Below are 22091 nucleotides of genomic sequence, written 5' to 3' on the forward strand. Positions count from 1 at the left end.
CTTCACCTCATCTTCATCGCTACTTGTTCAACATTTTGCTTCTGGATGAGCTAGGCTCATGACTTTCATGTGCTCTACTACACAGCAGGAGATACCTCTCGTAAACTAATGCCGGCCAAAGCGACACTAATGTCATGATCGCTTCGACATGCATGTTTCCTTCATCGGCCCGACAGGGATTCCGGGGAATTTTACTTTGGCTTCCCCGGTCTTCATGCGGGATAGGCAACTATATATAATTTCCATCGTGAATCATACCTAAACTATACGGAGTACCCTTGCTTTTCTCGACTGTCATAATCCGCATGCAGACACTGACTCGATGCTGAGCCCAGACTGTTGGATCCGTCGTACAAATGTGGCGCAGCCCGCCCAGCTTCCCGCACTGAACGAACGCCACTTGCAATGTTCCTGCACATGGCCGTAGGCTGAAATTCGACCGCCTTACATCTGAGTCATCTCTTCTCGTGTGTACATATTGATTGCATGTTCCAAGCAGCGTGGAGGGTACTGCACTCACATTCCAACCGCCACAATGGCGATGGCGAGCTCCTGGTCGTATAATCCCGACATGGCTGGAAAGCCCTCGCCGAATTACGAGGACATCATAGCCAGGCCCAACAGCGGAGCCGCCAAAGCCCTCATTGTCCTACACTGGGCCGCACCAATCGCGATCTTCGCAAGCTTCATCATCTCCGGCTTTGTTGCGGCCTGCCTACTCCACCGGCGGTCTCGCGATCCTACAACTGCGCAGCGACGCTCCTTGACCACCATTCTACTGCTGCTCGTTGTGTTCACTCTGGTAGCACAAGCGTGCACCTTCTTCGTCCAATCCTTGGCTCAGCGGGGATTCTGGGCGAAACAGGACAGCGTGGTCTACATCCTCGCTTCACTCTTTGCGTATGGATGGATGGTGCTCGCTCTTCATGGTCACCGTGGTGTCTTGTGGTGGCCGTATGGAACCGCGTTCACGCTGGCCATGCTATTAGAGATACCAATCACGGCACTACAAATCAGTCTGTCTCCGGCTCACGACAACTTTGCCTTCTACAGAGGAGCCCTGCAAGCGAGCCGGACTCTCTTCGTCGCCATCCTGTGTCTCTCTGAAGGTTGGTATACGCTCCAGCTTCGATCAGCAAAATTCAAAACCGAGCTCGATGGCGAACACGAGCCGCTGCTCGCAAACTCGGCGAACGGAAGTGCGCATAAGCCTAAGAGCGACTCGGCAAGCACTCACAGCAAAGACAGCGACGCTGGATCCGCCGCCGACCTCGACTCTTACGACTCGGAGCCCGAAGAAGCCGACAAGGTCAAAAAGCAGCAACGCGAGCGACTCGATGCCGCCGGGAATTGGTGGAACTACGCAAAAGAGTACAAAATCTTCATTCCCATGCTCTGGCCGTCCGGAAACCGATTCGTGCAGTTGTGCTTGGGCCTGATTGGGCTGGTTCTCGTTGCTCAACGCTTCCTCAATATTCTCGTACCTCGACAGTTGGGCATCATCGTAAATGAATTGACAAAAGACAATGGCCATGGTCATCTGCCCTTGCAAGCGTTTGGTTTGTGGGCACTGTACTCCTACCTCAACTCGCGAGCCGGAGTCTATGTCATCTCGACCTGCGCGGAGCTGTACATCGACCAATTCACCTACAAAGCCATCGGCGCCGCGGCCTTCCGTCACATCATGACACTTTCCATGGACTTTCACAACGAGAAGAACACCGGCGAGTTAATCCGAGCGGTCGATCAAGGACACAGTCTCCAGCGTCTGCTGGACTTCGCCCTCTTCGAAGTAGCGCCCATCTTCATCGACCTCGTGATTTCGTTGGTCTTTGTCACTCAGCTTTTCGACATCTATATGGCGTTCATTCTGGGAGTCGTCGGCGTCGCTTACATCTGGGTGGGGACGAAGACGGCCGCTTGGAGTATCAAGCGGCGCCGTCGCTACAACAAGGCTTGGAGAGATGAGGCGAAGGTGCAGAATGAAGCCATCAGCAACTGGACCACCGTCTCGCACTTCAACCGAGGCCGCTACGAATGTGAGAAATACGAGAAGACAATCGACGAGCACACCTCTGCCGAAATCGGCTATTACCTTGCGTACCATCTCGGAGGCGGCGCACAGTCGCTGATCATGCTGCTCGGCCGCACAGCAGCAATCTTCCTCGCCATCTACCGAGTCTCCCAAGGTGCGGTCCCGGTCGGCAGTCTCGTTACACTCAGCGCCTACTGGGCCTCGATCGAAGCGCCCCTCACCTCCTTCTCATGGAGCATCCGCGCCCTAGCCCAAATGCTCACCGACTCCGAACGCCTGCTCCAACTCTTCCAAACCAAAGCAACCGTCACCGACGCCCCCAACGCCCCCGCCCTGAGCATAAAGCACGGCGAAGTGGAATTCACCAACGTGCACTTCGCCTACGACCCGCGCAAACCGACGCTCAAAAATATCAGCTTCGTCGCCAAGCCGGGACAAACCATCGCACTCTGCGGCGAGACGGGTGGCGGCAAAAGCACCATCCTCAAACTGCTGTACAGGTATTACGACGTCAATGCAGGCTCTATCCGCATCGACGGCCAAGACATCCGCGAAGTCACGCTCGACAGCTTACGCGATGCGTTCGGCATGTGTCCGCAAGACCCGACGCTGTTCAACGTCAGCATCATGGAGAATCTGCGCTACGCGCGCCTCGACGCCACAGACGACGAAATCAAAGCCGCGTGCGCCGACGCCGCGATCCACGACAAAATCACCAGTTTCCCCGACGGGTACAGCGCAACCGTCGGCGAGCGCGGCGTCAAGCTCTCCGGCGGCGAAATGCAGCGCGTCGCGATCGCGCGCGCCATCCTGCGCCAACCCAAAATCGTCCTCCTCGACGAAGCGACGTCCATGATCGACGTCGAGACGGAAGCGACGATCCAAACGGCTTTCCAGAGACTAAGCCGCAGCCGCACGACGTTTGTGATTGCGCATCGGCTGTCGACGATTCAGCATGCGGATTTGATTCTGGTGGTGCAGGATGGTGAGATCATTGAGAGTGGGAGTCACGAGGTGTTGATGCGGGATCGTGGGGGGAAGTATCGCGCGCTGTGGTCGAGGCAGTTGAATAAGGAGGTGCAGGCTGTGGGGCGGACGTTGGAGGAGGGAGAGGGGGATGATGGTAATGCGTAAGAGGACGGCGAATGGTCGGTTTAATGGTGATGATTGGGGGTATAGATATACAAGCATTTCAGAGGCGTTGGAATTGATTCGTTGCGCAACAGAGGACCTGAACTCTGGTCTCGTCTGTTGCAATCGCTAAAAGTACAATGCACTACAAGCACACCTCCTCTTCTCACTAGGACATCTCCTCTACACAGGATGGCCAACCAGCCCAATCCTGATCTGCCCTCGCGATCCACTTTGCGCCTCAGCCCCCCACTGCCCCTTCCACGCCCTCTCCTTCTCCCTCTCCACTTCAAACGCCCTCCGACAAGCCTCAGGTAGCTCCGCAACCAGCTCATCAGAGATGGAAGACAATCCATTCGGCCCCGAACTGGGGTCCGCAACGTGCCCATCGGGGCCCGGGTAGCCAGGCTGCGAAACCGGCGGGGAAGAGAAGTAGGTGTCGAGGACGGTGAAGTTGCGGGAAACGACTGGCGGGACGGGCGGGAAGATTGTAGCGGAAGGGTGGTTGGTGTGATCGCCGTTCGTGAGACGTTTCCTCTCGTCGTCGCCATGCTCTGTGCCCGTCGAGGGAGCAACCCACTCCCACCTCGCGTGCGTCGGCTGCATGATTTTCGGGTAGAGCATCAAGTTCGTATTCGAATCGTACACGCCGTCGAGGTTCGCGCGCCGCGCCTCCACCAGCGCCGCATTGAAGCGACTCGCCTCCTTCGCGTGCAGATGTTGCCAGTTCTGCAGGGTAATGTTATTCCTCCGCTTGCCGACGGGGCCAGGCTTGCCGGGATGCGCGACCGCGCCGCCGCCCACGGGGCCAGAAGAGCGGTAGACCTCGCTCGCCCCGTGCCATGCTACATAGCGGTTGCGATTATAGTCCTCTTTCTTCTCCGGGATTCTATCCTCGGGGTCCGCGAGCTCGCCCTCGACTTCGCCGGCTTCGCGAGCGTCTGTCACTTTGTAGTCGTCGGTGATTCTGCGGCCGCCGACGATGATACGCGCGCCGAATTCGCGGAAGACGGAGCGGGCGGTGACGACGCCGATGTTGCGCCCCTTGTAGCTCGACGGCAGGATTTCGCGGTCGATCAGGTCGCGCTTCTCCTCGTCCGACAGCAGGACTTTGTAGAGCTTGGGGTGCTTGGTGAAGAAGAGGTAGGAGTCGCGGAAGCCGCAGCAGCGCGCGGGTTCCGTGGACAACATGTAGAGCCGTTCGCCTCGCCCGATGACGGTGAAGGTGCGCACGCGGTATTCCCGACCCCCGAGTAGATGACCAAACTCGTCCACCTTTGTATTGCCCTCGTCGTCATCGTCCACGACGGCTTCATCGTTCACCACATCCAGCACATTCCCCTCTTTATCCACCACGCGCGGCGCCTCAGGCTGCACCCCCTTCCTCCTCCCTCTAAATCCTCCTCTCCCACCCCCTCGTCCCGACCCCACCGGCCGTCCTCGTTTCCGGCGAAACGGCGTGCCCGACTCACTCGCATCATTGTCGCCCCCCTCCACCGAGTCTCCCCGCGCCGCGCGACGCGAGCCATACTTCCCACTCCCAGGCGGCCGCCCGCGCCCTCGTTTTCGCGGTATCAGGGTAACAGTAGGCGGCGTATCGGCCTCGTCGTCATCGTCGTCGCGCGCGGGCGTCGCAGCGTCCTCTTCATCGTCATCGTCATCGTCATCGGCTGCAGCGGCGGTTTCTCGAGGCGTCCCATTCACCGTGTCGTCCTCGCCGTCTTCCACGTCTCGCATTTCCTCGTCCGATGCATCGTCTTCTTCTTGTTGAGGGGAGGAGGGGCGGAGGATCTGCGATGAGCGAGCACTTCTGCGCCCTCCGTAGCTATTCCCCTTCTGGAACGGCATGGTGGGTGGATTTGCGCGAGGCTGTTGAGTGAGTGAGGTTGGCACTGGGAAATGTTTCGAGGTGAAGACGCGAGCGCGAACGGGTCATAAAAAGTTGCGGGGTCAAAAGTCGTGGTATGCGCTTTGCGCGCGCTGGGCTACGGGCTTCCAGTCTCGAGGCACGCAGGAAACAATGACAGAACTAAACATGCTACAACTTTTTGCATACCGTCCCGTATTCACGGGCCTAAAAGCTACATGTACGTATTCGCTCGGAGCATCTCGCAGATACACCCACCATCGTCTCATCCCATGCCACGCTCCGGGAGGGAAGGAGAAAAAGCAACCCGCTTTTGCAAACGTCCCGCCCATCGATGAAAGAGAGAAAACACAAATCCATGCCGAGGTCTCATCGTCACTACCGTTGCTTCGCGTGACGGGTATTATCAAGGGGGGTATTTGTATGGGAAGGTGAATCGTCCAAAGCGCGCTGGATTAGTAAAAAGAGTGCCGGCGGACGCGCTCGTTGCTCCGAATGCGCTCCGCCTCCTGTTCGTATCTTGAGAATTCGTTTCGAAACAAAAGCACGTCGCCGCCTCAAAGCGCCTTGTTGCATCAAGGCACATTCGAAAGTCAAGGCACATTCGAAAGTTGATAAGATTGCTCGCCCTCCTCGGCGGATATCGATACGCCGCCGGGAATCAAAGTCGATACTGCACGGAATAGACACATCGCCAGCGGTGAAGTGTAGTTTGAGAAGAGGAAAAGTCATTCGCTGCTCTTTCGTCGTCCGTCCTCCGCTTTATATGTCGTCAAGCATGCCGTGATTGAACTCTCCATCCGCTCCATTCAGCGGCCCCTCAATCCCACTCATCCGATCTCCGCTTTTATTGGTGAATGTGCGTGAGATGCGACTGGAGTCGTTGCTGCCGTCCATCGCGAGGGAGTTGCGGTCGCCGTACTGCTGCTCCAGCAAGCTCTCGTCGACGAACGTGAAGCCTTTGAACGCGTTCTGCATCGTGGGGCTCAGCGGGGTGCTGTCGGAGTTAATGCCGCTCGCGAGGGCCGCGGCGCGGGCGTTGAGAGACGAGTTATTGCCGTCGGTGAGGGCATTGGTGAACTCGGGATCGAAGTTGCTCGTGTCAAGTTCCGACTTGAGTTTCGGCTTGAATGGAGGTTGCGTCATCTTCTTGCTGAGGGCGATCCAGTCCACGTCGGCGAAGAAGGGATGCGCCATTAGTTCTTCGGCGTCGCCCTTCGCACCCAGGCGGTGTGAGGGGTTTCGGTTGAGCAGACCCTTAACGAAGTTGCGGCCTTCCTGAGACAGTGCGTCTCGCGGGAAGCGCACCTTGCCAAAGGCGATGTTCTTATACATCTGCTGTGTGTCCTCAGCGTAGAAGGGGGACCACCCACAGGTCATCTCGAAGACAAGGACGCCCAGCGACCAGAAATCGACCATCTTGGTGTAGCCTTGCTCATCGAGCAGGACTTCTGGCGCGAGGTATTCTGTTGTCCCGCAGAAGGTGTTGGTTGTGTCGTTCTTGGCCAGGTTTGCCTTTGACAAGCCAAAGTCACACAGGGCAATGTGTCCGTTGGCGTCAAGCAGGATGTTCTCAGGCTTCAGGTCGCGGTAGACGATATCGTGCTGATGCAGATGTCGCAGAGCCAGGATCAACTCTGCAATGTAAAACTTTGCGCGCGCCTCCACGAACCGACCCTCCTTCTGTAGATGCCAGAAAAGCTCCCCTCCAGACATGTAGTCAGTGACGAGATAGAGGTCCGCGGCGGTCTGGAAAGAAAACTTCAAACCGACGATGAACGGGGATTCAGTCGTTGCCGTCCGAACCAGAATGTTACGCTCGCCGATGGTGTGCTGAATCTCCTTCTTTTGCACAATCACCTTCTTCGAAAGGACCTTCATCGCATAGATGCGCTTGGTGTCGCGCTTCCGCACCTGGAACACTTGGCCGAAAGTACCCTTGCCAATCAGTTTGAGAATCTCGAAATCATCGGGGCCAAACGTCTTCTTGCCGGTGGCGTGGAAGGCAATCTTCATGCGAATCTCGCCCGTCACTCGGTCTGACTCGCCCTCGCGTGGTTGCAATTTGTACCAATCTTCATGCTGATGTTCGTAGTCATCAAGGACGAGGGGAAGGCGAATGTGGCCGATGAATGCTTCGTTGTTGGAGCGATCGTATACTGAAATGTCGATCTCGTTATTCTCGCCCACCACATCGAAAGTCGCCGTATGCTTCCAGACGGGGTCGGTCGTCTCTGAGTTGTCGGGGCGCATATGGCCTCTCTTCATGTCTGCAATGTTCGTTTGACTGCTCTGTCGGCTCTTCAATCCGGGGATGGAAATTGGAGTGCCTTGACCACTGCCCAGCCTCTTCATTGCAACTCCCTTGGCCAGATTCTCCTCTCCGTGGTATGCGTGGCCTGATGTATCCATCTCATCTTCCTTGGGGCCGGCCGATATGTCTTCGTTCAGCTGGAATATACACACCACATACGGCTCCACACTCGGCCTCAAGCCTCTGCCCTCTTCGATGAAAATTTCAAGCTGCCCCTTCAGTTGCCCAATCGTTGCGCGATTCGATCCGCCCGAGCTGGACCGACTCGACTTTTGCGCAGCCCGGATGTGAGAGGGGCTGTCTTCGCCATGTCTAGGTGGGTGGGAGAGGGAGCCGGAACGGGGAGTTTGAGGAGGAGTATTCTGAGAGTGGCGCTCGGCGCCTTGAGTTAGCACTCGGCCTTGTCGGTCTTGCGCAGAATCAACAGAGGATTGCAGGGCATGGACGGGAGTAGCAGGAGTGGTGGAGGGGTTGGAGATGTGGCCGGAGACCACCGACTTGGTGACGACGTTGGAGAGGGGATGGGACATGGTGTGCCGGCGGATGTGGAATGGAGCGGAGGAGCTGCCTTTTCGCTGGCTCCAGGAACGCTTGCGAGAGAGCGGTGGGATGGCAAACGCCCCGCTGGCAGTGATGTTGTTCATATTGCGGAAGGAGGAAGAGTTGGAGAGGGGTGGGGTAGGAGGGGCGGTTTGGGAGGGAATGTTTGCACCAGATGAAGGCGGTGGCGGAGTTGTTGATTTTGCAAGGTCGGCCGGTGGGATTGTCGAGATGGGCGCGGGGCTCGCATCGTCGTCGGTTGCCATGATGGGTCGCTGGTCGGGCTGCTCCTGCTCCGATGGAGGGTGGGAGGGGTGTGGGGAGTGGTGTTGGGGTGCAGGGTTTGCAGGGTCTGCAGCGCTCTTGCTACGAAAGCACAGAGGGTCACGAACCTGAAAGTAGCTATTCACCAGGCGCGGCAGTCGCTTGTCGCTAAAGTCGGGCTGAGGGGTGGAAGGGGCGGGTGGGGGAGTAGAAGCATCGGAGCCGGTGTGTTCGGGGTTGTGGTGGTCGTCGTCTTGCGGCTTTCTGAACGGCCGGAGGAGGTCAGCGCTCGGCATGGCTAGGTGGAGGGGTGATGGAGCATTTGCGAGATGGAGAGATGTGAGAGGGGAATGTGAATGAAGGAAGATGAAGGCGAGAGAGTGGGGACGTGCAGCTGGGGATGGCGAGCGAATTGGCGAAGGTGAGAGTACCGCTGCGCCCCGAGGCAGAGGTGTGGGTGGTGATGATGCAAAAAGAAGATCGGTTGGCCCCACGTCCATCCAAATTCTGCCGCGCCGCCCACCCCAGTCCCAAAGCAGTGAAGTGCACGCGGTGGCGTTTGACAACCCTTCTTACACCCGGCGGGCAGGCAGAAGATACGAGAACGAAAGAGTTGTTGCTTACCTGTGCAAGATGGCATTCCTCAGCATGTCTGCGGCGGTGGAGGGTTTGGCAGGGTGGCCGTCGGGGCCAGCAGCCGCCATGGAGCTCGTGCTGCGCCGGAACCAACTGCCGGACGGATGGGCAGCGGTAGGACTGGCGGGGACGCTGGTGGACACCGAGGCGACAATCGTGGACAGCGTCGGGAGCGCGCTGGAAGACTTGGTCGCGAGATGTCCGACTCTTCGCGGCGGCGGCCTTCGTGTTGGGGCCAACTGCTCGGGGGTGCCGAGGTGGAGTGACGCTGGCCGTGTGGTGTCCGGAGACTGACGGCCCTTGGGCTGCAGCAGGGATTTCTCCACGTTGGGTGATGAGGCACACACAACACGCAGAGTGGGTGCAGAGGGAGAGACAAGGAGGGGGAGATTAGTAAATGCGCCAGGCAGGGCGGAGGAGGAGGAGGGAGATGTGGAGATGTGAATGGGGCAGCGTTTGCACGGCGGTGAATTGGGCGAAAAAAGCCAGACACGTGGGGCTCGCTGCAGGCGGACGTCGGGCTCTCAAGAGGTGAAATGTGGCTGGTGGCGTATCATCGGATTCTGGATGCATCACATTCGCTCGCCCGCTCGCTTCCCTCCTTCATCTGACACCGGGTAAGCATCCGGCACGGGACCCGCGTTTATTATAGACCGCCGAGTCTTTGCCTTGCCAAGAAGCCCTCTTCCGTGCTCTGAAAAGACGGTGAAGCAAGGACAAGAAAGGCAAGTGCCGGTCTCCACTATTCGTTCTGCGTCCCCATTACTATTCATTCCCTCGGCCATTTCACCAACATGAGTGGAAGATGATTGCGCACGCTTTAGCACTTGCTCAACGCGAGGAAAGTCGGGGCTGAACCAAGGCTCGATGACATGCCGTGTCACATGCAAACCCTCGAAGCCTGTGGCTGAGACGCTGCCTCGCCGTTTTGGGCCTTCTAGAAGACATCGAGGAATGCGCAACGCCACACACAACGCCTGCATTCATCAGCTCAGGTATGTATCTACCTACAACTTGCTCCGCTCGTTCTTCTTGAGCCCAACAACCTTCATCTTCGCCCGACCATTGCTCAAGCACACCTTACCTCCCTTGACCGACGTGACAAAGCGCACATCCTCCCACCCCTCCGCGTCCTTCTTCCCCGTCTTCCAAACCTGCGTAACAAACGTGTCGCCCGCCTTGACCGGCGACGCAAACCGCGCCGCAAACTCCTTGATGTTGGCGGGATCGCTGCCGCCTAGCAGCTTCAGCAGCTGATGGCACGCCGTGTTCCACGAGTACAAGCCGTGGATGATTGCGCCTCCGAATCCAAGCGATTCGCCCGGCTCCGGCGTGGCATGGAGGGGGTTGTAGTCGCCATTCAGCCGGTACAAATGCGCCGTCTCCGGGCCCGTAGGCTGCTCGTGCACCGCATCCGGCTTCCGATCCGGCGGCGGGTAGCTCTGCGACTTGGGTCCCTTGGGGCCACCCCAGCCGCCCTGGCCAACGTAGAACCCCGACCCGATGGCGCGGTTGTATAGCTCGCCCGACTCGGCATCCACGAGGTCGTTCTGCGTCTCCACGACCGTGCCCGGCTTGCCCTTGTCGTAAACACCAATGACCTTCGAGCGGATCTCGAACTTGCGGCCCTCAGAGGAGGAAGGCAGCAGCTTGTAGAAGGTCATGTGTCGCTCGCCATCCACCGTCTTCCGGGGGTCGAGCTCCGGCACGCCCGGCAGGCCTTTGCCGGCTTTCGCCTGCTCGGCGTAGAAGTCGATGACTTCCTGGTTGCTCCGCTTGAAGGGGAGAAGGATGGGGTAGGTGGGGAAGACGTTGAAGTTGGGGTGCAGTTCCTGCGTGCAATATCGTCAGTGCTTGCCTCCGTGAAGAGGATCCAGGGACGTACGTAGATGAACTGCAGCTCGTCTCTGGTGCAGCCGATGCTGTTGGCGAAGAGCAGCACGTCTCTCGTCAGCCATTTGACGGGGTAGGCGGGGAATTCGTATCCAGCCGCTTCGGCCATGATTGCGGATATGAAGTATGCGATGTGGGAGGCGTTGATTGAGCGGGTTAGATGATGTAGTTGTCCAAGAACGTCAGATGGGTGGAAGTGAGATACACTCGGCACATGGGCGGGGAGCTGTGGTGGCAGAGAAGCCGAGGTATTTTCGCCTGAGGCCTACACCATCAGCCATCCCGCATCGGCCTTGCTGCCGCCCAAAAGAAGGAGTACGATGAGAAGAGGAGAGGAATAAGAGACGGATCTTGCAAGAAGCGCACCATCAAAGCCCACAGTGGACATTGATGGCTACAGCGCCGATCCGCATTAAAAAAAGGGAGTCGTAATAGGTACTATGTTCTTCGCACCCTGCCCTCCCCTCTTCCTCATCTTCGAGGAGCAATAAGAAGATCCCACCCGTCTTCCTCCAACCACCAACACCGAGTGTTGATCCCATCCCGTCCCGTCCATCCAGCCCATCCCGAAAAGCAACCCGTTTCCCACCATCCGTAGCCAGAGAGAAGAAAGGCCGATACTCTAGAAATTCAGAAAGACTCCACGTGGACCGAAATGCCCACGTCCGCATCCCTGCCGGTGACAAGCAAATAAAACCCATGATACGCTGACTCCCTCCTGCGCATCCTTTTAATCGCCGAAAAGCAAAGACAATGTAAATCAGGCGCCCCGCTTATTCTTTTGTTGAAACGCCATGCTGAAGCAAAAATCGGGGATGAAGGCAGTATTCGTAGTGCTGAAAGAAGAAAAGAAGCACCACCGCTGTGCGTTGCGCGCACTCGTAGAAGAATGGGGTAAAGCCAGCTCCCAAGTCCAAACGAGGTTGAGAAGTGAAGCCGAAGTCTATTGCGGTGAAGCAGATGAAGAAGACTTAGTTGTGGGGAGGCCACGGCCGAGGCATATATTTTTGGTGACGCGAGGTGCGAATCGTGAACATGATAGCGAGGAGCCATGCGAGTGCTCGATAGTATTCGTCGTTCGTTCGTACGTACGTCCGTTCATTCGTTGCCGGTGAGCCGAAACACTTTTGCAGAAGCAGAAGCTTGAACGCTGCAGAGAGTCGAAGCAATGGATATCCCGTCGGTGTCCGAGGGACATGATCGAAGATCTTGGCCATCGTTGCTAGCCCATGACGGCCTGAGCAGTATAGCCGGATGACATGGGGTAGCGATGGTGGTAGGTGCACGAAGAACAACCGCAGTCGTATCGGTGTGCGCCATTCCACGCCTGCTGGTCCCATGCGGAGCCGTAGCTTGGAGAGTTGTAGTAAGACGCCTGGGCCGCTTGCTGTTGGTAGGCAAGTGCAGACTGTCGGGCACGTTCTGCAGACAGTCTCCGATTGACGTCGTCAATCTCGGTCAGAGTAGGCCAGCGACGTTGACGCTTGTAGAAGTCGTCGAACGGGTGCTGGTTGCTTTGGCCCCATGGGTCGGCCGCGACGTAGGGCGATGGTCCGAACTGGGAAGAGCGGGATGTCGTTGGCGTGTATGCCTGATTGGGGGTGCCGTTGTACGGAGTGGGGTACGGCGAGAAGCGTTCGCGGTTGGCAGGAGTGCGGTAGGCATTCGCGTTGAGAGGCGACAGTCTGGCCGCCTGCTGCTGCTTCGCGGCGTGCTTTGCCTCGTATTGTTTCCATGCATCGAGCCACGTGTGAAGACCGTTCTGCGCGCGGGGATCGATGTGCAAGTGGTATTGGATCAGCTTCAGCCAGGCCATCTCCATCAAGTTCAGCTCGGTGACCTTGATGGCGGTGACGTCGGACCATGACCGATTGATGAAGGTGTTGTCGTCCAGGAACTTGCTGCCAAGGATAAGCGACACGGCGAGCAAGCGGTAGATCTGATTTTCGCCCGGCGTGACGGAGTCGGGGTTCTTGACCACACGATCGTTGAGGAGATGCAGGCTGAGCAGGATGGTTGCCGAAGGGAGTCGCGTCGCGGAGAGGACTTGGTTGACCCACTTCCGAAACGAAGGCGGGTTTTGCATGGTATGCTGGAAGCTGTGGATGGAGTTAGATTCTGAGCATTGGAGCGGAGGATGAGGCATGCTTACATTGACTGGGTAGCCTCCGTCACAAAGTCCGTCATGCGTTCCATCTCATAATCAAGTTTCGCAGACACGCCACCCGTAGGCTTCTCCTCCTTTGCAGCGGGCCATTGCCGTTCACGTGCTGCGGCCGTCTGCTGTTCCTGGTGAAGTCGGCGCTGATAGTCATCAGAGAACGACACCGTATCCTGGATGCGCAGCGGCGGAAGGATGGGAGCACCGATGGGTTCGTAGTAGTTTGTGATGGGTGGCAGGCCGTTGGCTGATGGGTAGGCGGTTTGCGGATACTGATACGCTGTCTGCGGGGGCGCTTGCCCGACCAACGACTGTTGCATGTATGACTGCTGGTAGTCGTAGTTGTTGTCGTGACGGTTCCGGCTCATGGTCTGATGTGGCGCATAGGAATCTTGAGCGTAGTGCATCGAACTGTATCCGTACCCGGACCCAGAGTCAGGAGGGGTGAGCGGCAGCTGATTGGCCATGGCGCGTTGGCAAACGGCAGGCATGATGGCGAGGGAGGAGCAAAAGGCAAGGAGCGGCGTTGAAAAACGACCTGTGCAGCGTCAGACGGCTGTAGTGAGGAAGGATGATGTCTCAACCAACCGCTTCTTGCACCTCAGTGCACCGAAAGGCGCGTGCAAACGCTGTGAAAGAAAGCGCGGGATCTCACTGGCAGGCACTCATGCAGGTTGTTCCGTCTTATGAATATCGGCTTCGAGTGGTGGATGAATGGGGTGAAGGTTGGTGGTGTGAGGTGTTCGTATCGCGTCGCTGTGTAGGCAGGGAAAAAGTTGCGATGGTAGGTCGGGTGAGGTGAAGAAGGGTGGCAGAGGTGACGTTGCGCGTTCGGAAGAGAGAAGGCGCAGAAGGTCAAACGCGATGGCGCTTTCCAGGCAGCGAGGTGTGGTGAGACGCGCAGTGTGGACACTCAGCGAAGAGGTCCGGGGTGTCGGGTGCAGGCAGGGAGGAGACGTAGGGCCGATGCGCGGTGAGGGTGAGGGTGACACACGCCACTAAAGTGGATCACAGACAGTGAAGCCTGCGATTGTCGACTTCAGGGGTGCGAAGACGTGGTCGGGAGGCGGGTTGGGAGGGAAAGGTGTGGTTGATGGGGAGTGAGGAGGAAGTTTTTCTGGAGGTGAGCGGCGAGAAACAGCGGGAAGCGCCTGCCTCAGCAGGGTCCGATCGGGGCTTGGCACTTCGCCACGTAAAACCTCCGGGAAGCGGCGAGAGAGGGAGGGCAGTGCTCGGGAAGACACAGTAGCGTCTTGTTGCCTGCAGTCGTCGTACGGTGACTCGCGTTTCCTCTTCGATTCCTCCGACCGCTGCTCCAGGGATATTTGCTGGAAATGGAGGATGATGGCTGACGCTCAGCTCGCTCTGTTTCTCGCGTTGCTGCTCGGTCCAACAATCAAACTCAAACCTCCTTTCGGGCAGCCGGATAAATGCCGCGCGAGATTGGATTGGATGCGCCGCTCGAAACCGCACAGGCTCGTCCAACGGCTCTCGCAAGGAATGACGGTGCGCTGGAATGAGGCCACCCTGACCCGTGCCGAAGAGGATGAGAGGTATTGGAAGGAAGATGGAGGGGTGGAGGAGGAAGGAGGGAAAAAGGATTGCTCGCGCACCCGTGCACCGCACGCTATACTCCTCCTCGTGGGGGGTTGGCAGGTTTGGCCGCGGCGCAGGAAAACTCTGAGACGGCGTGACGCACGTTGCCGCATGCCAAAAAGTCGCTCGCCCGCCCAGCACATGCCCGCCCACCCACCCGACCTCATCCGGCCTGCAGGCCGAGAGCCCCTCAACTCTCACGTTTTTCCTGCAACGCTGCATCATGCCGCCCTAGTCGAGGCGCTATTATTAATGACCTACGCAATCCCTCTCGTTGGCTCCAACACGAGGCTCTGTCTGCCTGTCGCTTATCCGCCCACGCCTCACGTATTTCCGTCCCTCACCGCATCTTCTGGCTAAAGCATGTGCACCGCTGCTGACGGCACTTCGTCACTGTACCTGACGTGGATCGAAGACTCACTCGCGATCGCTGACATCCTCTGTGTGGCTGCCCTAAATCACTGCTTCGACTAGTCTGCGCCTGTTGCTTCTGGCCGGCTTTGTCATGCCGAGTTACCATATATACCCACCTCATCGCCCCGCTCACTGTCAGCTGGTACGTACTCACGGAAGTGCCAGATGTGGTCTCAACCACGCTGTACTTACTGCCTCAGGGCAGCATCATGCTGTGTTGCAATAATGGTAATTGCTCCCCTCGCGTTAGGCAGCCCGGCTCATAATTTCAGCCTCATGATTTCACCCCGTAAGCACGGCGGCGACATTTGAGTAATGCTCGTCGTCTCTCTTCTCACAATTGCTCCTTTTCTTTAAACTGGCTATCCTCCACAGCATACTGACAGACGCGAAAATTCGAGATTTCGATAGCAATGGCGCAGATACCAGCATATCCCCTGCCGAACGCCCAAGAAGTTCGTGTCCCTAATGCTCTCAATCGTCATTTCTAGCTGACTCTACCAGTCGGCGGAGGAGGCGGCACGTCTCGGTGAGGATCATCTTGGATCAGATCATGCCTTCGGACACCTAACATGCAACGTCTTCAGAAAACCAAGCGTCGATGTGGGAGCTGGAGTTCGGGGCGCCATATCTTGCCCCCATTTCGCCCAACACGAGACTCGTCGTCGACATGGGCTGCGGAACCGGACTGTGGGGCCGAACCATCGCGCGACAGCATCCGGCAATCCAAGTCATAGGCGTGGATCTCAATCCTCCGATGGAAGGCGACCTGCATAACTGTCACTTCACCAAGGCGAACGTGGAAGAACCATGGACCTTCATCAAAGGCCAGGGCACGGTAGACCTCACCTTTGCTCGTTTGCTTACGACTGCCATCCGAGACTGGCAAGTGGTGATTGATCACGCCTTTCAGGCAACCAAGCCTGGGGGCTATTTTGAGTCGCATGATTCCTCTCTTCAGCTGATGAGCAATGGCAGTGCTGAGGCAGAAGCATCTCATCTCGCGGCCTGGTTTCGCTGTTTTGCCGAGTTTCTTAGAGGCAACGGGGTTGACACGCGACAAATTGACACGATGGGTCAGCGTTTGGAGCATGCCGGGTTTAAGATGGTGGAGGAGAGACTGTGTAATTGGTAATGCCAGTGCTTGGTTCTTCCCCCTCATGCGGTTTACTGATGATAGATCTGTAGGTACCTCTCCCGATCGAGCCCCGAGATGAAAGGAAGGGAGAGGATCAGCACTCTACTTGCCGATACTGTCGCCAATGTCATGGTCAATGTCGCGCCTAAAATGGCCGCCCCACCCTCGACCATGTCTGCCGAAGATGTGAACACCCTTACGATAAATGCGGTGCGGGACCTGAGGGAAAACTCTGCCAAGTTCGGCTTCTATCTTACCCAGTAAGCACATCTCTCGATATGACATTCTTGAAACTTTTGGAAACTGAGAACGGGATCTTGCAGATGGTCTCGAGTCGCACAAAAGCCATTGTAGAGCTTCGGCAGGATGTCAAGATCTGGACTATAGATGATCGCATCCCGCCCGTAGCAACTGTTGCCCTTGTGTGCTGGGCGCGTCTTCGGTGATCCAAAAGCTCTGACCTTGATTGCTAATATTCATGCTACATACGCTATAGGATGTCGTCCTCCACTTTCCTTCGCAAACCCTTCGCCTCGTGACTCACTTCCAGCCAAACAATTTCTTCACCTCCTCGTCGTTTGGCATATCATCCTCTTCATTCGGTCGGACGTCTGTGACTGATGCCGCTTTCTCCGAAGCCAGGGGTTTCGTCAACGACATATGCTTGGGGCTGTGAGAGACGAGCTCGAAATCCACACTGTCCCTCCGCAGCGGATGCCGGATCAACTCCCACCAGCCTTGGATCATCGACCACCGGATCATGAGGCAAAAGGTAAAGATGCCGATGAGCTGCGAGCAGGTTAGCTGCGGGTCCAACCACATCAAAGTCAATGACACATACCGAAGCCATGAACAACGTCGCCACAACCTGGCCCTCCCCAAATCTCAACGGCTTGGCCAGCTCCAGACACTCCGCTTTGTTTCTGCCGCTCTCAATCAGACAACTGCTCCACTCGTTGATCTGATTCGTCTGCGTCGATGAGTTATCCTTGTCCTCCGTATTCGTCATCAGAACATAGACGATGCCCGAATACACCACGTCGACAATCACCACGAAGCTGAGGAGTATGTTCCTCCATTGCAATGCCAACACCTGCTGCACTCTTCGCCATGCGACCCGTCTGGTGCTGGTGATTGACGGTGGTGCCGATGTCGCGGTTCCCTGCGTCGAATTGCCGAAGCGAGGGCCAGACGGCGCCTTGCTGGCGGACATGTAGCTGCGCAAGAATACGACGAGACAGAAGCCTGTCGTCGCGAACTGGATGAGTGCACCAAGGAGGGCAAAGGCGATGAGCCATCCGAACCACGTAATAAAGGATTCATGAGGGTTCGGGAGACACGTGGAAGTCAAGCGGTAGCTGAGCTTGGTGATGGGGAGGGAGATGGCGAGGAAGAACGCCGGAAGCCCCCAGCCAAGGGCGTGGGCGATCCACTTGAAGCGAGGCGTGGTAAGTTCAATGTCCCAGCAGACTCGAAGGTGGGTGTAGAGGGAGCGGAGGAGAACTGGTGGTGTTCTTGTGTTAGTACTGACAACCGATAGTTGGTTTTTGGGCAGCTTACTCCAGACCAAACCCGCCATGCTTCCCATTTCCAGCAGCGCACCGGTCCACGCGCACGACATGCTGGTGTACATGTCGCGCGGCGTAATGGCATTGTAGCAGACGTCCGGCTGCGTGCCCAGCGGAACGATAAAAGCCAGCTGTTATTCGAATCCCGAACTTGTCAGCTCGTACGATCCTCTCGTGATCCACCTTGTTCTACCGACTCACCTCCAACAACACCAACCCCACACACAACCCTACGCTCAGATATCTCCCCTGCACCTGCGTTCGCTCCCGCGGCAACACCGCGAACGACAGCAACAGGAACACCTGGCAACACAACGCCGGCACGTTGAACCACTGCGCAATCCTGACGTAGAAGTGAAGGGAGTCGGAGTAGATCCATTGCTCAAGCGGGCACGGCAAGCAGCAGGAGAGGGTAGGCGAAATCTGGCCGCAGAAGGTGGCGTGCGTGTCTGTTGCGAGGGCTTGGGATTAGAGGGAGTAGTATGAGAAGGGAGGGACGAGGCTCACCGCCTGCTCTCTGAGAGTATAACGCTTGGTTCAGAAAGGGGTAGGGACAGCTTTCGCTGCCTGTTGAGTTGGCCATTGCGGTGAGAAGATCCGCGCTGACTACACAATGTGTATCTGGGTAGAGTAAACCACTCTCGTGTCAATCCTAGGTTCTCGATAATTTGTAGGACAAAGCCGCTCCTTATTCCGCATCCGTATGGAAGAGATCGAACGGGTCTGGACTGCGAGGACTGGAATGCACGCACTGCATTCCTCCGTTCCGAACATTGGGGTCCTGTAGAGCGGAGAGAAAAGCGATCGGTAAGCGGTATAGACGACGGGGGATGCATTTTTGCGAGTCGATGAACTCTTTCAAGTATTCGAACGCAGATGATTTCGCATCGTTTCGTAGATCGTGGCAAGGCTGCAGGCGCGCCCCCTGCCAGCCAAGTCGTTCGGCTGGACTGACTCACCGCGATCTCCGCAAGTGCACACCGCGATTGTGAAATTAACAATATACTGGGAATAACTTCCCACCTCGACATCCACTTACAGTTCTCTCGAGGGCGTGATATTTATTCGCTGCTACACCAGCTGCTGCAGCGCCGAACAGACCTTGAAAATAAGACAATTGCTGGACATCGTATCGTCCGAAATCTGCGCAGTCATGGCCCCGCTCACAGCAGAGCAACTCTTCGACTCCATCGGCCCAGCCTACGAGACCGCATGGAAAGGCGTGGCACCACAAGATGCATCAATCCAATGGCTGCTCTCCGAGCTCGAGAGTGGCAAACCTGCAAAGTGTCTCGACATCGGCTGCGGCACCGGGCGACCAGTCTGCCTCGCGCTCTCAGCAGCCGGCCACGACGTCACGGGCATCGACGTCTCCGGCGCCATGATCGAGGCTGCGAAGGCGAATGTGCCTGATGCGAGGTTTGAAAAGGTTGATGTGAAGAACTACAAGGTTGAGGATGGGAGTCTGGACGCGGTCACGGTTTACTTTAGCATGATTGCCGGCTTTTCGCAGGAGGAGATTCGAGGGTACATTCTCCGGATCCATGGCTGGCTGCGGCCGGGGGGTGTCTTTGTGTTCGCCACTGTGCCAATCTCTAATGATAGCAATGAAATTGTGTGGTTGGGCCGACGCACGGTTGTGTCGAGTTTGGAGGCCGACGAGGCTATGGCGTGCATTCGGGATGCGGGATTCGAGGTGCAGTCTCACGACGTGACTGTATTTAAGCCTCAGGTATTTGAGGCGGGGATTACGGGGGAAGATGCGCCTTTGGAGGAGCCGCATTTGTTTGTGTATGCGAAGAAATGAAACATCTCCGAGCCTCGAGATCTCGTTCTATTCCTCCGAGCCCGCGGCAAACTTCTCCGCACCAAAAATAAAAGCGGGACCGGCCGAAAGCCGCCCCGCTTTTTGCCATGCTGTGGCGCAGTCACGTGAGACTGCACCTCGTCATCGCACACCTTCCGGGGGTTTTTCGGACGCAATTTTGACTTCCTGATATTCAAATTAAAAGATCTCGGGATGTTCCGAACGTTTTCTTGGCGGGGTGGCGTAATGGCAACGCGTTGCTTTCCGGTGGCAAAGACTGTGGGTTCGAGTGAGTGACATGCAATTTTGGCGGGTTTTACAAAATGCTAACAAGTCGTGTTAGGTCCCATCCTCGTCGTTAATCTTTTGGGGGTTGTCTTCTTCTTTGATGTATCCGCCTGGCTCGGTTTCCTACATTTTTTCCATTTTGGAGAAGCTTTTGCACAAGTACAGGTTTCGGGACATACATTGTGGGCGGAAAGACACAAGCTAAGCGCTGCGAGCACGATCCCTACCATAAGTACCAGTTTACACGAGTATGCGCACTTATTACACGGAGATATGCTGATCTGGCGTCTCGAACTGCTTATCATGGACGGCATCTGAGGTCTGTGGATAGCCATAGCGATAAAGGCATATACTAACATACTGCTGAACGGGGCTCAAGATTATCGGTACTGATTCAGCAGCAGCGCAGACGCAGCGAACTCGTCGGAAAACCCGTCGAGCTTTACATCTCGCCTACTCCGCGGTCAATACTACTGGCACTCGATAACTTGTGGAATGAGATTCATTACAGCCTGCTCGAGTGGACTGCCTAATCAAAACCGCAAGTTGCTGAGTCGCTTGCTGGGGTATCAGTCTGTAGCACCCGCAACCGCTCATCACCCCGGACCCGAACGCCAGAAAGAAAGCAAAACCCATTGAACTTCCACTCCGCCCCTTCCAGTACGCCAGAAAGAAAGCAAAGACCACTGAAACACCTTTCCGCACCGCCCCGAATCTTCTAGTACCACAACAATCCTCCGTGAGACTACTCTCCACTAGCCACCCAACGCCGACCGCTACTTCCAGTGTCCACGCATCCAACCGCCGACCGCTACCTCCTCTATCTCCAGACCGCCCGGCTCGCCCCTCGTTCCTTGGTTCATCTCACTCGTCTTCATGAATTCCGGGTCCGGTATCGGGACTGTCTCGGTCGCATTCTTCTGCTCAGGCTGGGTGACGAGCGACTTCATCAGCAGATTGTGAAATTCGCCGCTCAGGTCCCTGCTGCCTTGGCCTGTACGACCCGGGATCTTCGTCAAATGTCCAGGTCCGCCGAGGTGATCTTCCCGGGTCCAGCTGCAAGGAATGCCCTTCAAGAAGCACTCTCTACACCTATTCGTCTCGTTGCCATCCTTGTCCTTCATGCGTTCGCAGCTGGGTGGGCCGCCATAACCGATCGGGGACTTTACAATTGTTAGCTCTAGAAGATGCATCGCAACATCGTAACTGGAGATTGGCCACATACATTCCACTGGAGCCAGCAGTGATCGCAATGGATGCGCGTTTTGGCGATCTCCAGATCGGCGCCCGAAAGCTTTCCCAATGCCCACTCGAAGTCAAGGGATTGCCATGATGCGTCGACATTTTGAAGACGCTGCGTGACATCTCCCTCTGTTGTTCGGAGCTCTTTGGCCCTCGCGACTGTGAATCGAAACTGGTACCGTGGTCCCTCAAGCTTGGCCAGCGGTTCTGGAATAGGTGTGCAAACAACACGTTGTTCGAAGTGATTCAGCCTGACTTCGACGACATGGGCGAGCCCCATCCGCGGAACGAAGCTTTCAACCTCGGGCCATGTGGATCGCATGAGATAAGCGTATATTGCTGCGCCCCAGGCATAATTCGCAAGAGCGCCGGATCGTCGTTTGTCCATCGTCTTGGTTCCTGGTGGGCTTTGTAAGTACTTACAGTGCCACATATTCATCTTGACAGATTTCCAGAGGACTTTGAGGCCGATGCGGAGGACCAATTCCCAGTTGGACCAGGTTCCGATGTCTTGAAGCGAGAAGTAAGGGACTGGGTGGGATCCTTGGGTCATGATCTCCCAGCTCACGTGTAGCTCATCGCCTTCCTCGGGACAGTCTCCGCCTGGGGTGTGCTTCACGGCGAACTCGATCTTGTTGTTGTGCTCGTCGCGTCCTATCATCTGGACGAGCTGGACGAGCTGGACTTGCACGCTTGCTCCCTTCTTCTCCGTTTCGGCTTTCGCGACTTGCACGGGGCGCTGGAATTCAAGGCGGTTGAGCTGAGGTCGACGGATGAGGGTCCAGACGATCTTTTCGAACAGCTCGGATTCCAGATTGAGGTCTGACATGGTGGTGTTGACCACTTGTCGGCGGAGGATCGTGCGTGTTGGTGAAAGGTTTGGGAGGCTTGGGGCAAAAAGGTGTGGGGGGAAGAGGCGTGAGGCAGACACGTGTGAGCGGAAAAGGTTTGGCGAGGAAGAAGAGAAAGGAAAAGAAGAAGAGAGAAGGCGGAAATTGAAAGCTGAGGTGCGTTTGCAGTTGATTCGGGAAGCGGCAGGTGCGAGTGTCAGATGCGTCGCACATGAATAGTGAGTTTCCACCACATTCACAATACTAGAGCCCGCAGCAGTGTGACGCGATCGCCCACAATACGAGGCGCTGCACGAGCATTTAACGGAGATGCGTATACTTGGATTTCTAAGAACTCCCTCGTCGG

At 56.7% G+C, this 22091-nt stretch overlaps 11 protein-coding genes across 11 annotated transcripts; 5 read left to right on the forward strand and 6 right to left on the reverse strand.

Annotated features, from left to right (window-relative positions):
* Window positions 1–571: 571 nt before the first annotated feature.
* On the forward strand, window positions 572–3169 carry BDY17DRAFT_244394 (putative ABC transporter; the record flags this gene model as incomplete). Its single annotated transcript, XM_033730526.1, has 1 exon — window positions 572–3169. One exon carries the CDS (start codon window positions 572–574, stop codon window positions 3167–3169), a length of 2598 nt encoding a protein of 865 aa, XP_033594247.1.
* A 103-nt stretch (window positions 3170–3272) lies between these two features.
* Window positions 3273–4565, reverse strand: BDY17DRAFT_289425 (chromatin remodelling complex Rsc7/Swp82 subunit-domain-containing protein). The gene has a single exon (XM_033732360.1). The coding sequence runs from the start codon at window positions 4355–4357 to the stop codon at window positions 3350–3352; it is 1008 nt and encodes a 335-aa protein (XP_033594248.1). The 5' UTR covers window positions 4358–4565; the 3' UTR covers window positions 3273–3349.
* A 1230-nt stretch (window positions 4566–5795) lies between these two features.
* Window positions 5796–8447, reverse strand: BDY17DRAFT_244672 (kinase-like domain-containing protein; the record flags this gene model as incomplete). The annotated part of the gene is made up of 2 exons (XM_033730555.1): window positions 5796–7756; window positions 8060–8447. 2 exons carry the CDS (start codon window positions 8445–8447, stop codon window positions 5796–5798), a joined length of 2349 nt encoding a protein of 782 aa, XP_033594249.1.
* A 1347-nt stretch (window positions 8448–9794) lies between these two features.
* BDY17DRAFT_307034 (HotDog domain-containing protein) lies at window positions 9795–10789 on the reverse strand (the record flags this gene model as incomplete). The annotated part of the gene is made up of 2 exons (XM_033735087.1): window positions 9795–10619; window positions 10673–10789. The coding sequence occupies 2 exons, from the start codon at window positions 10787–10789 to the stop codon at window positions 9795–9797; spliced, it is 942 nt and encodes a 313-aa protein (XP_033594250.1).
* A 1113-nt stretch (window positions 10790–11902) lies between these two features.
* On the reverse strand, window positions 11903–13332 carry BDY17DRAFT_320205 (uncharacterized protein; the record flags this gene model as incomplete). Its single annotated transcript, XM_033736401.1, has 2 exons — window positions 11903–12779; window positions 12833–13332. The coding sequence occupies 2 exons, from the start codon at window positions 13330–13332 to the stop codon at window positions 11903–11905; spliced, it is 1377 nt and encodes a 458-aa protein (XP_033594251.1).
* Window positions 13333–14185: 853 nt separating this feature from the next.
* BDY17DRAFT_307036 (uncharacterized protein) lies at window positions 14186–14797 on the forward strand (the record flags this gene model as incomplete). Its single annotated transcript, XM_033735088.1, has 1 exon — window positions 14186–14797. One exon carries the CDS (start codon window positions 14186–14188, stop codon window positions 14795–14797), a length of 612 nt encoding a protein of 203 aa, XP_033594252.1.
* Window positions 14798–15452: 655 nt separating this feature from the next.
* BDY17DRAFT_307037 (S-adenosyl-L-methionine-dependent methyltransferase) lies at window positions 15453–16253 on the forward strand (the record flags this gene model as incomplete). Its single annotated transcript, XM_033735089.1, has 2 exons — window positions 15453–15982; window positions 16040–16253. 2 exons carry the CDS (start codon window positions 15453–15455, stop codon window positions 16251–16253), a joined length of 744 nt encoding a protein of 247 aa, XP_033594253.1.
* A 276-nt stretch (window positions 16254–16529) lies between these two features.
* Window positions 16530–18140, reverse strand: BDY17DRAFT_320207 (uncharacterized protein; the record flags this gene model as incomplete). Its single annotated transcript, XM_033736402.1, has 5 exons — window positions 16530–16778; window positions 16831–17492; window positions 17550–17688; window positions 17759–18006; window positions 18065–18140. 5 exons carry the CDS (start codon window positions 18138–18140, stop codon window positions 16530–16532), a joined length of 1374 nt encoding a protein of 457 aa, XP_033594254.1.
* Window positions 18141–18493: 353 nt separating this feature from the next.
* Window positions 18494–19662, forward strand: BDY17DRAFT_289511 (S-adenosyl-L-methionine-dependent methyltransferase). Its single transcript, XM_033732361.1, has one exon. It carries the CDS (start codon window positions 18711–18713, stop codon window positions 19362–19364), a length of 654 nt encoding a protein of 217 aa, XP_033594255.1. The 5' UTR covers window positions 18494–18710; the 3' UTR covers window positions 19365–19662.
* BDY17DRAFT_16611 (uncharacterized protein) lies at window positions 19472–20562 on the forward strand. The gene is made up of 3 exons (XM_033729765.1): window positions 19472–19653; window positions 19708–19900; window positions 20057–20562. Exons 1-3 carry the CDS (start codon window positions 19578–19580, stop codon window positions 20289–20291), a joined length of 504 nt encoding a protein of 167 aa, XP_033594256.1. The 5' UTR covers window positions 19472–19577; the 3' UTR covers window positions 20292–20562.
* BDY17DRAFT_16606 (uncharacterized protein) lies at window positions 20220–22087 on the reverse strand. Its single transcript, XM_033729764.1, has 2 exons — window positions 20878–22087; window positions 20220–20815 (listed from the first exon to the last, which is right to left on the reverse strand). The coding sequence occupies exons 1-2, from the start codon at window positions 21721–21723 to the stop codon at window positions 20429–20431; spliced, it is 1233 nt and encodes a 410-aa protein (XP_033594257.1). The 5' UTR covers window positions 21724–22087; the 3' UTR covers window positions 20220–20428.
* Between the last annotated feature and the right edge of the window lie 4 nt (window positions 22088–22091).

Source organism: Neohortaea acidophila (genome assembly GCF_010093505.1).
Source record: "Neohortaea acidophila strain CBS 113389 unplaced genomic scaffold BDY17scaffold_1, whole genome shotgun sequence".
Classification (NCBI taxonomy): Eukaryota; Fungi; Ascomycota; class Dothideomycetes; order Mycosphaerellales; family Teratosphaeriaceae; genus Neohortaea; species Neohortaea acidophila.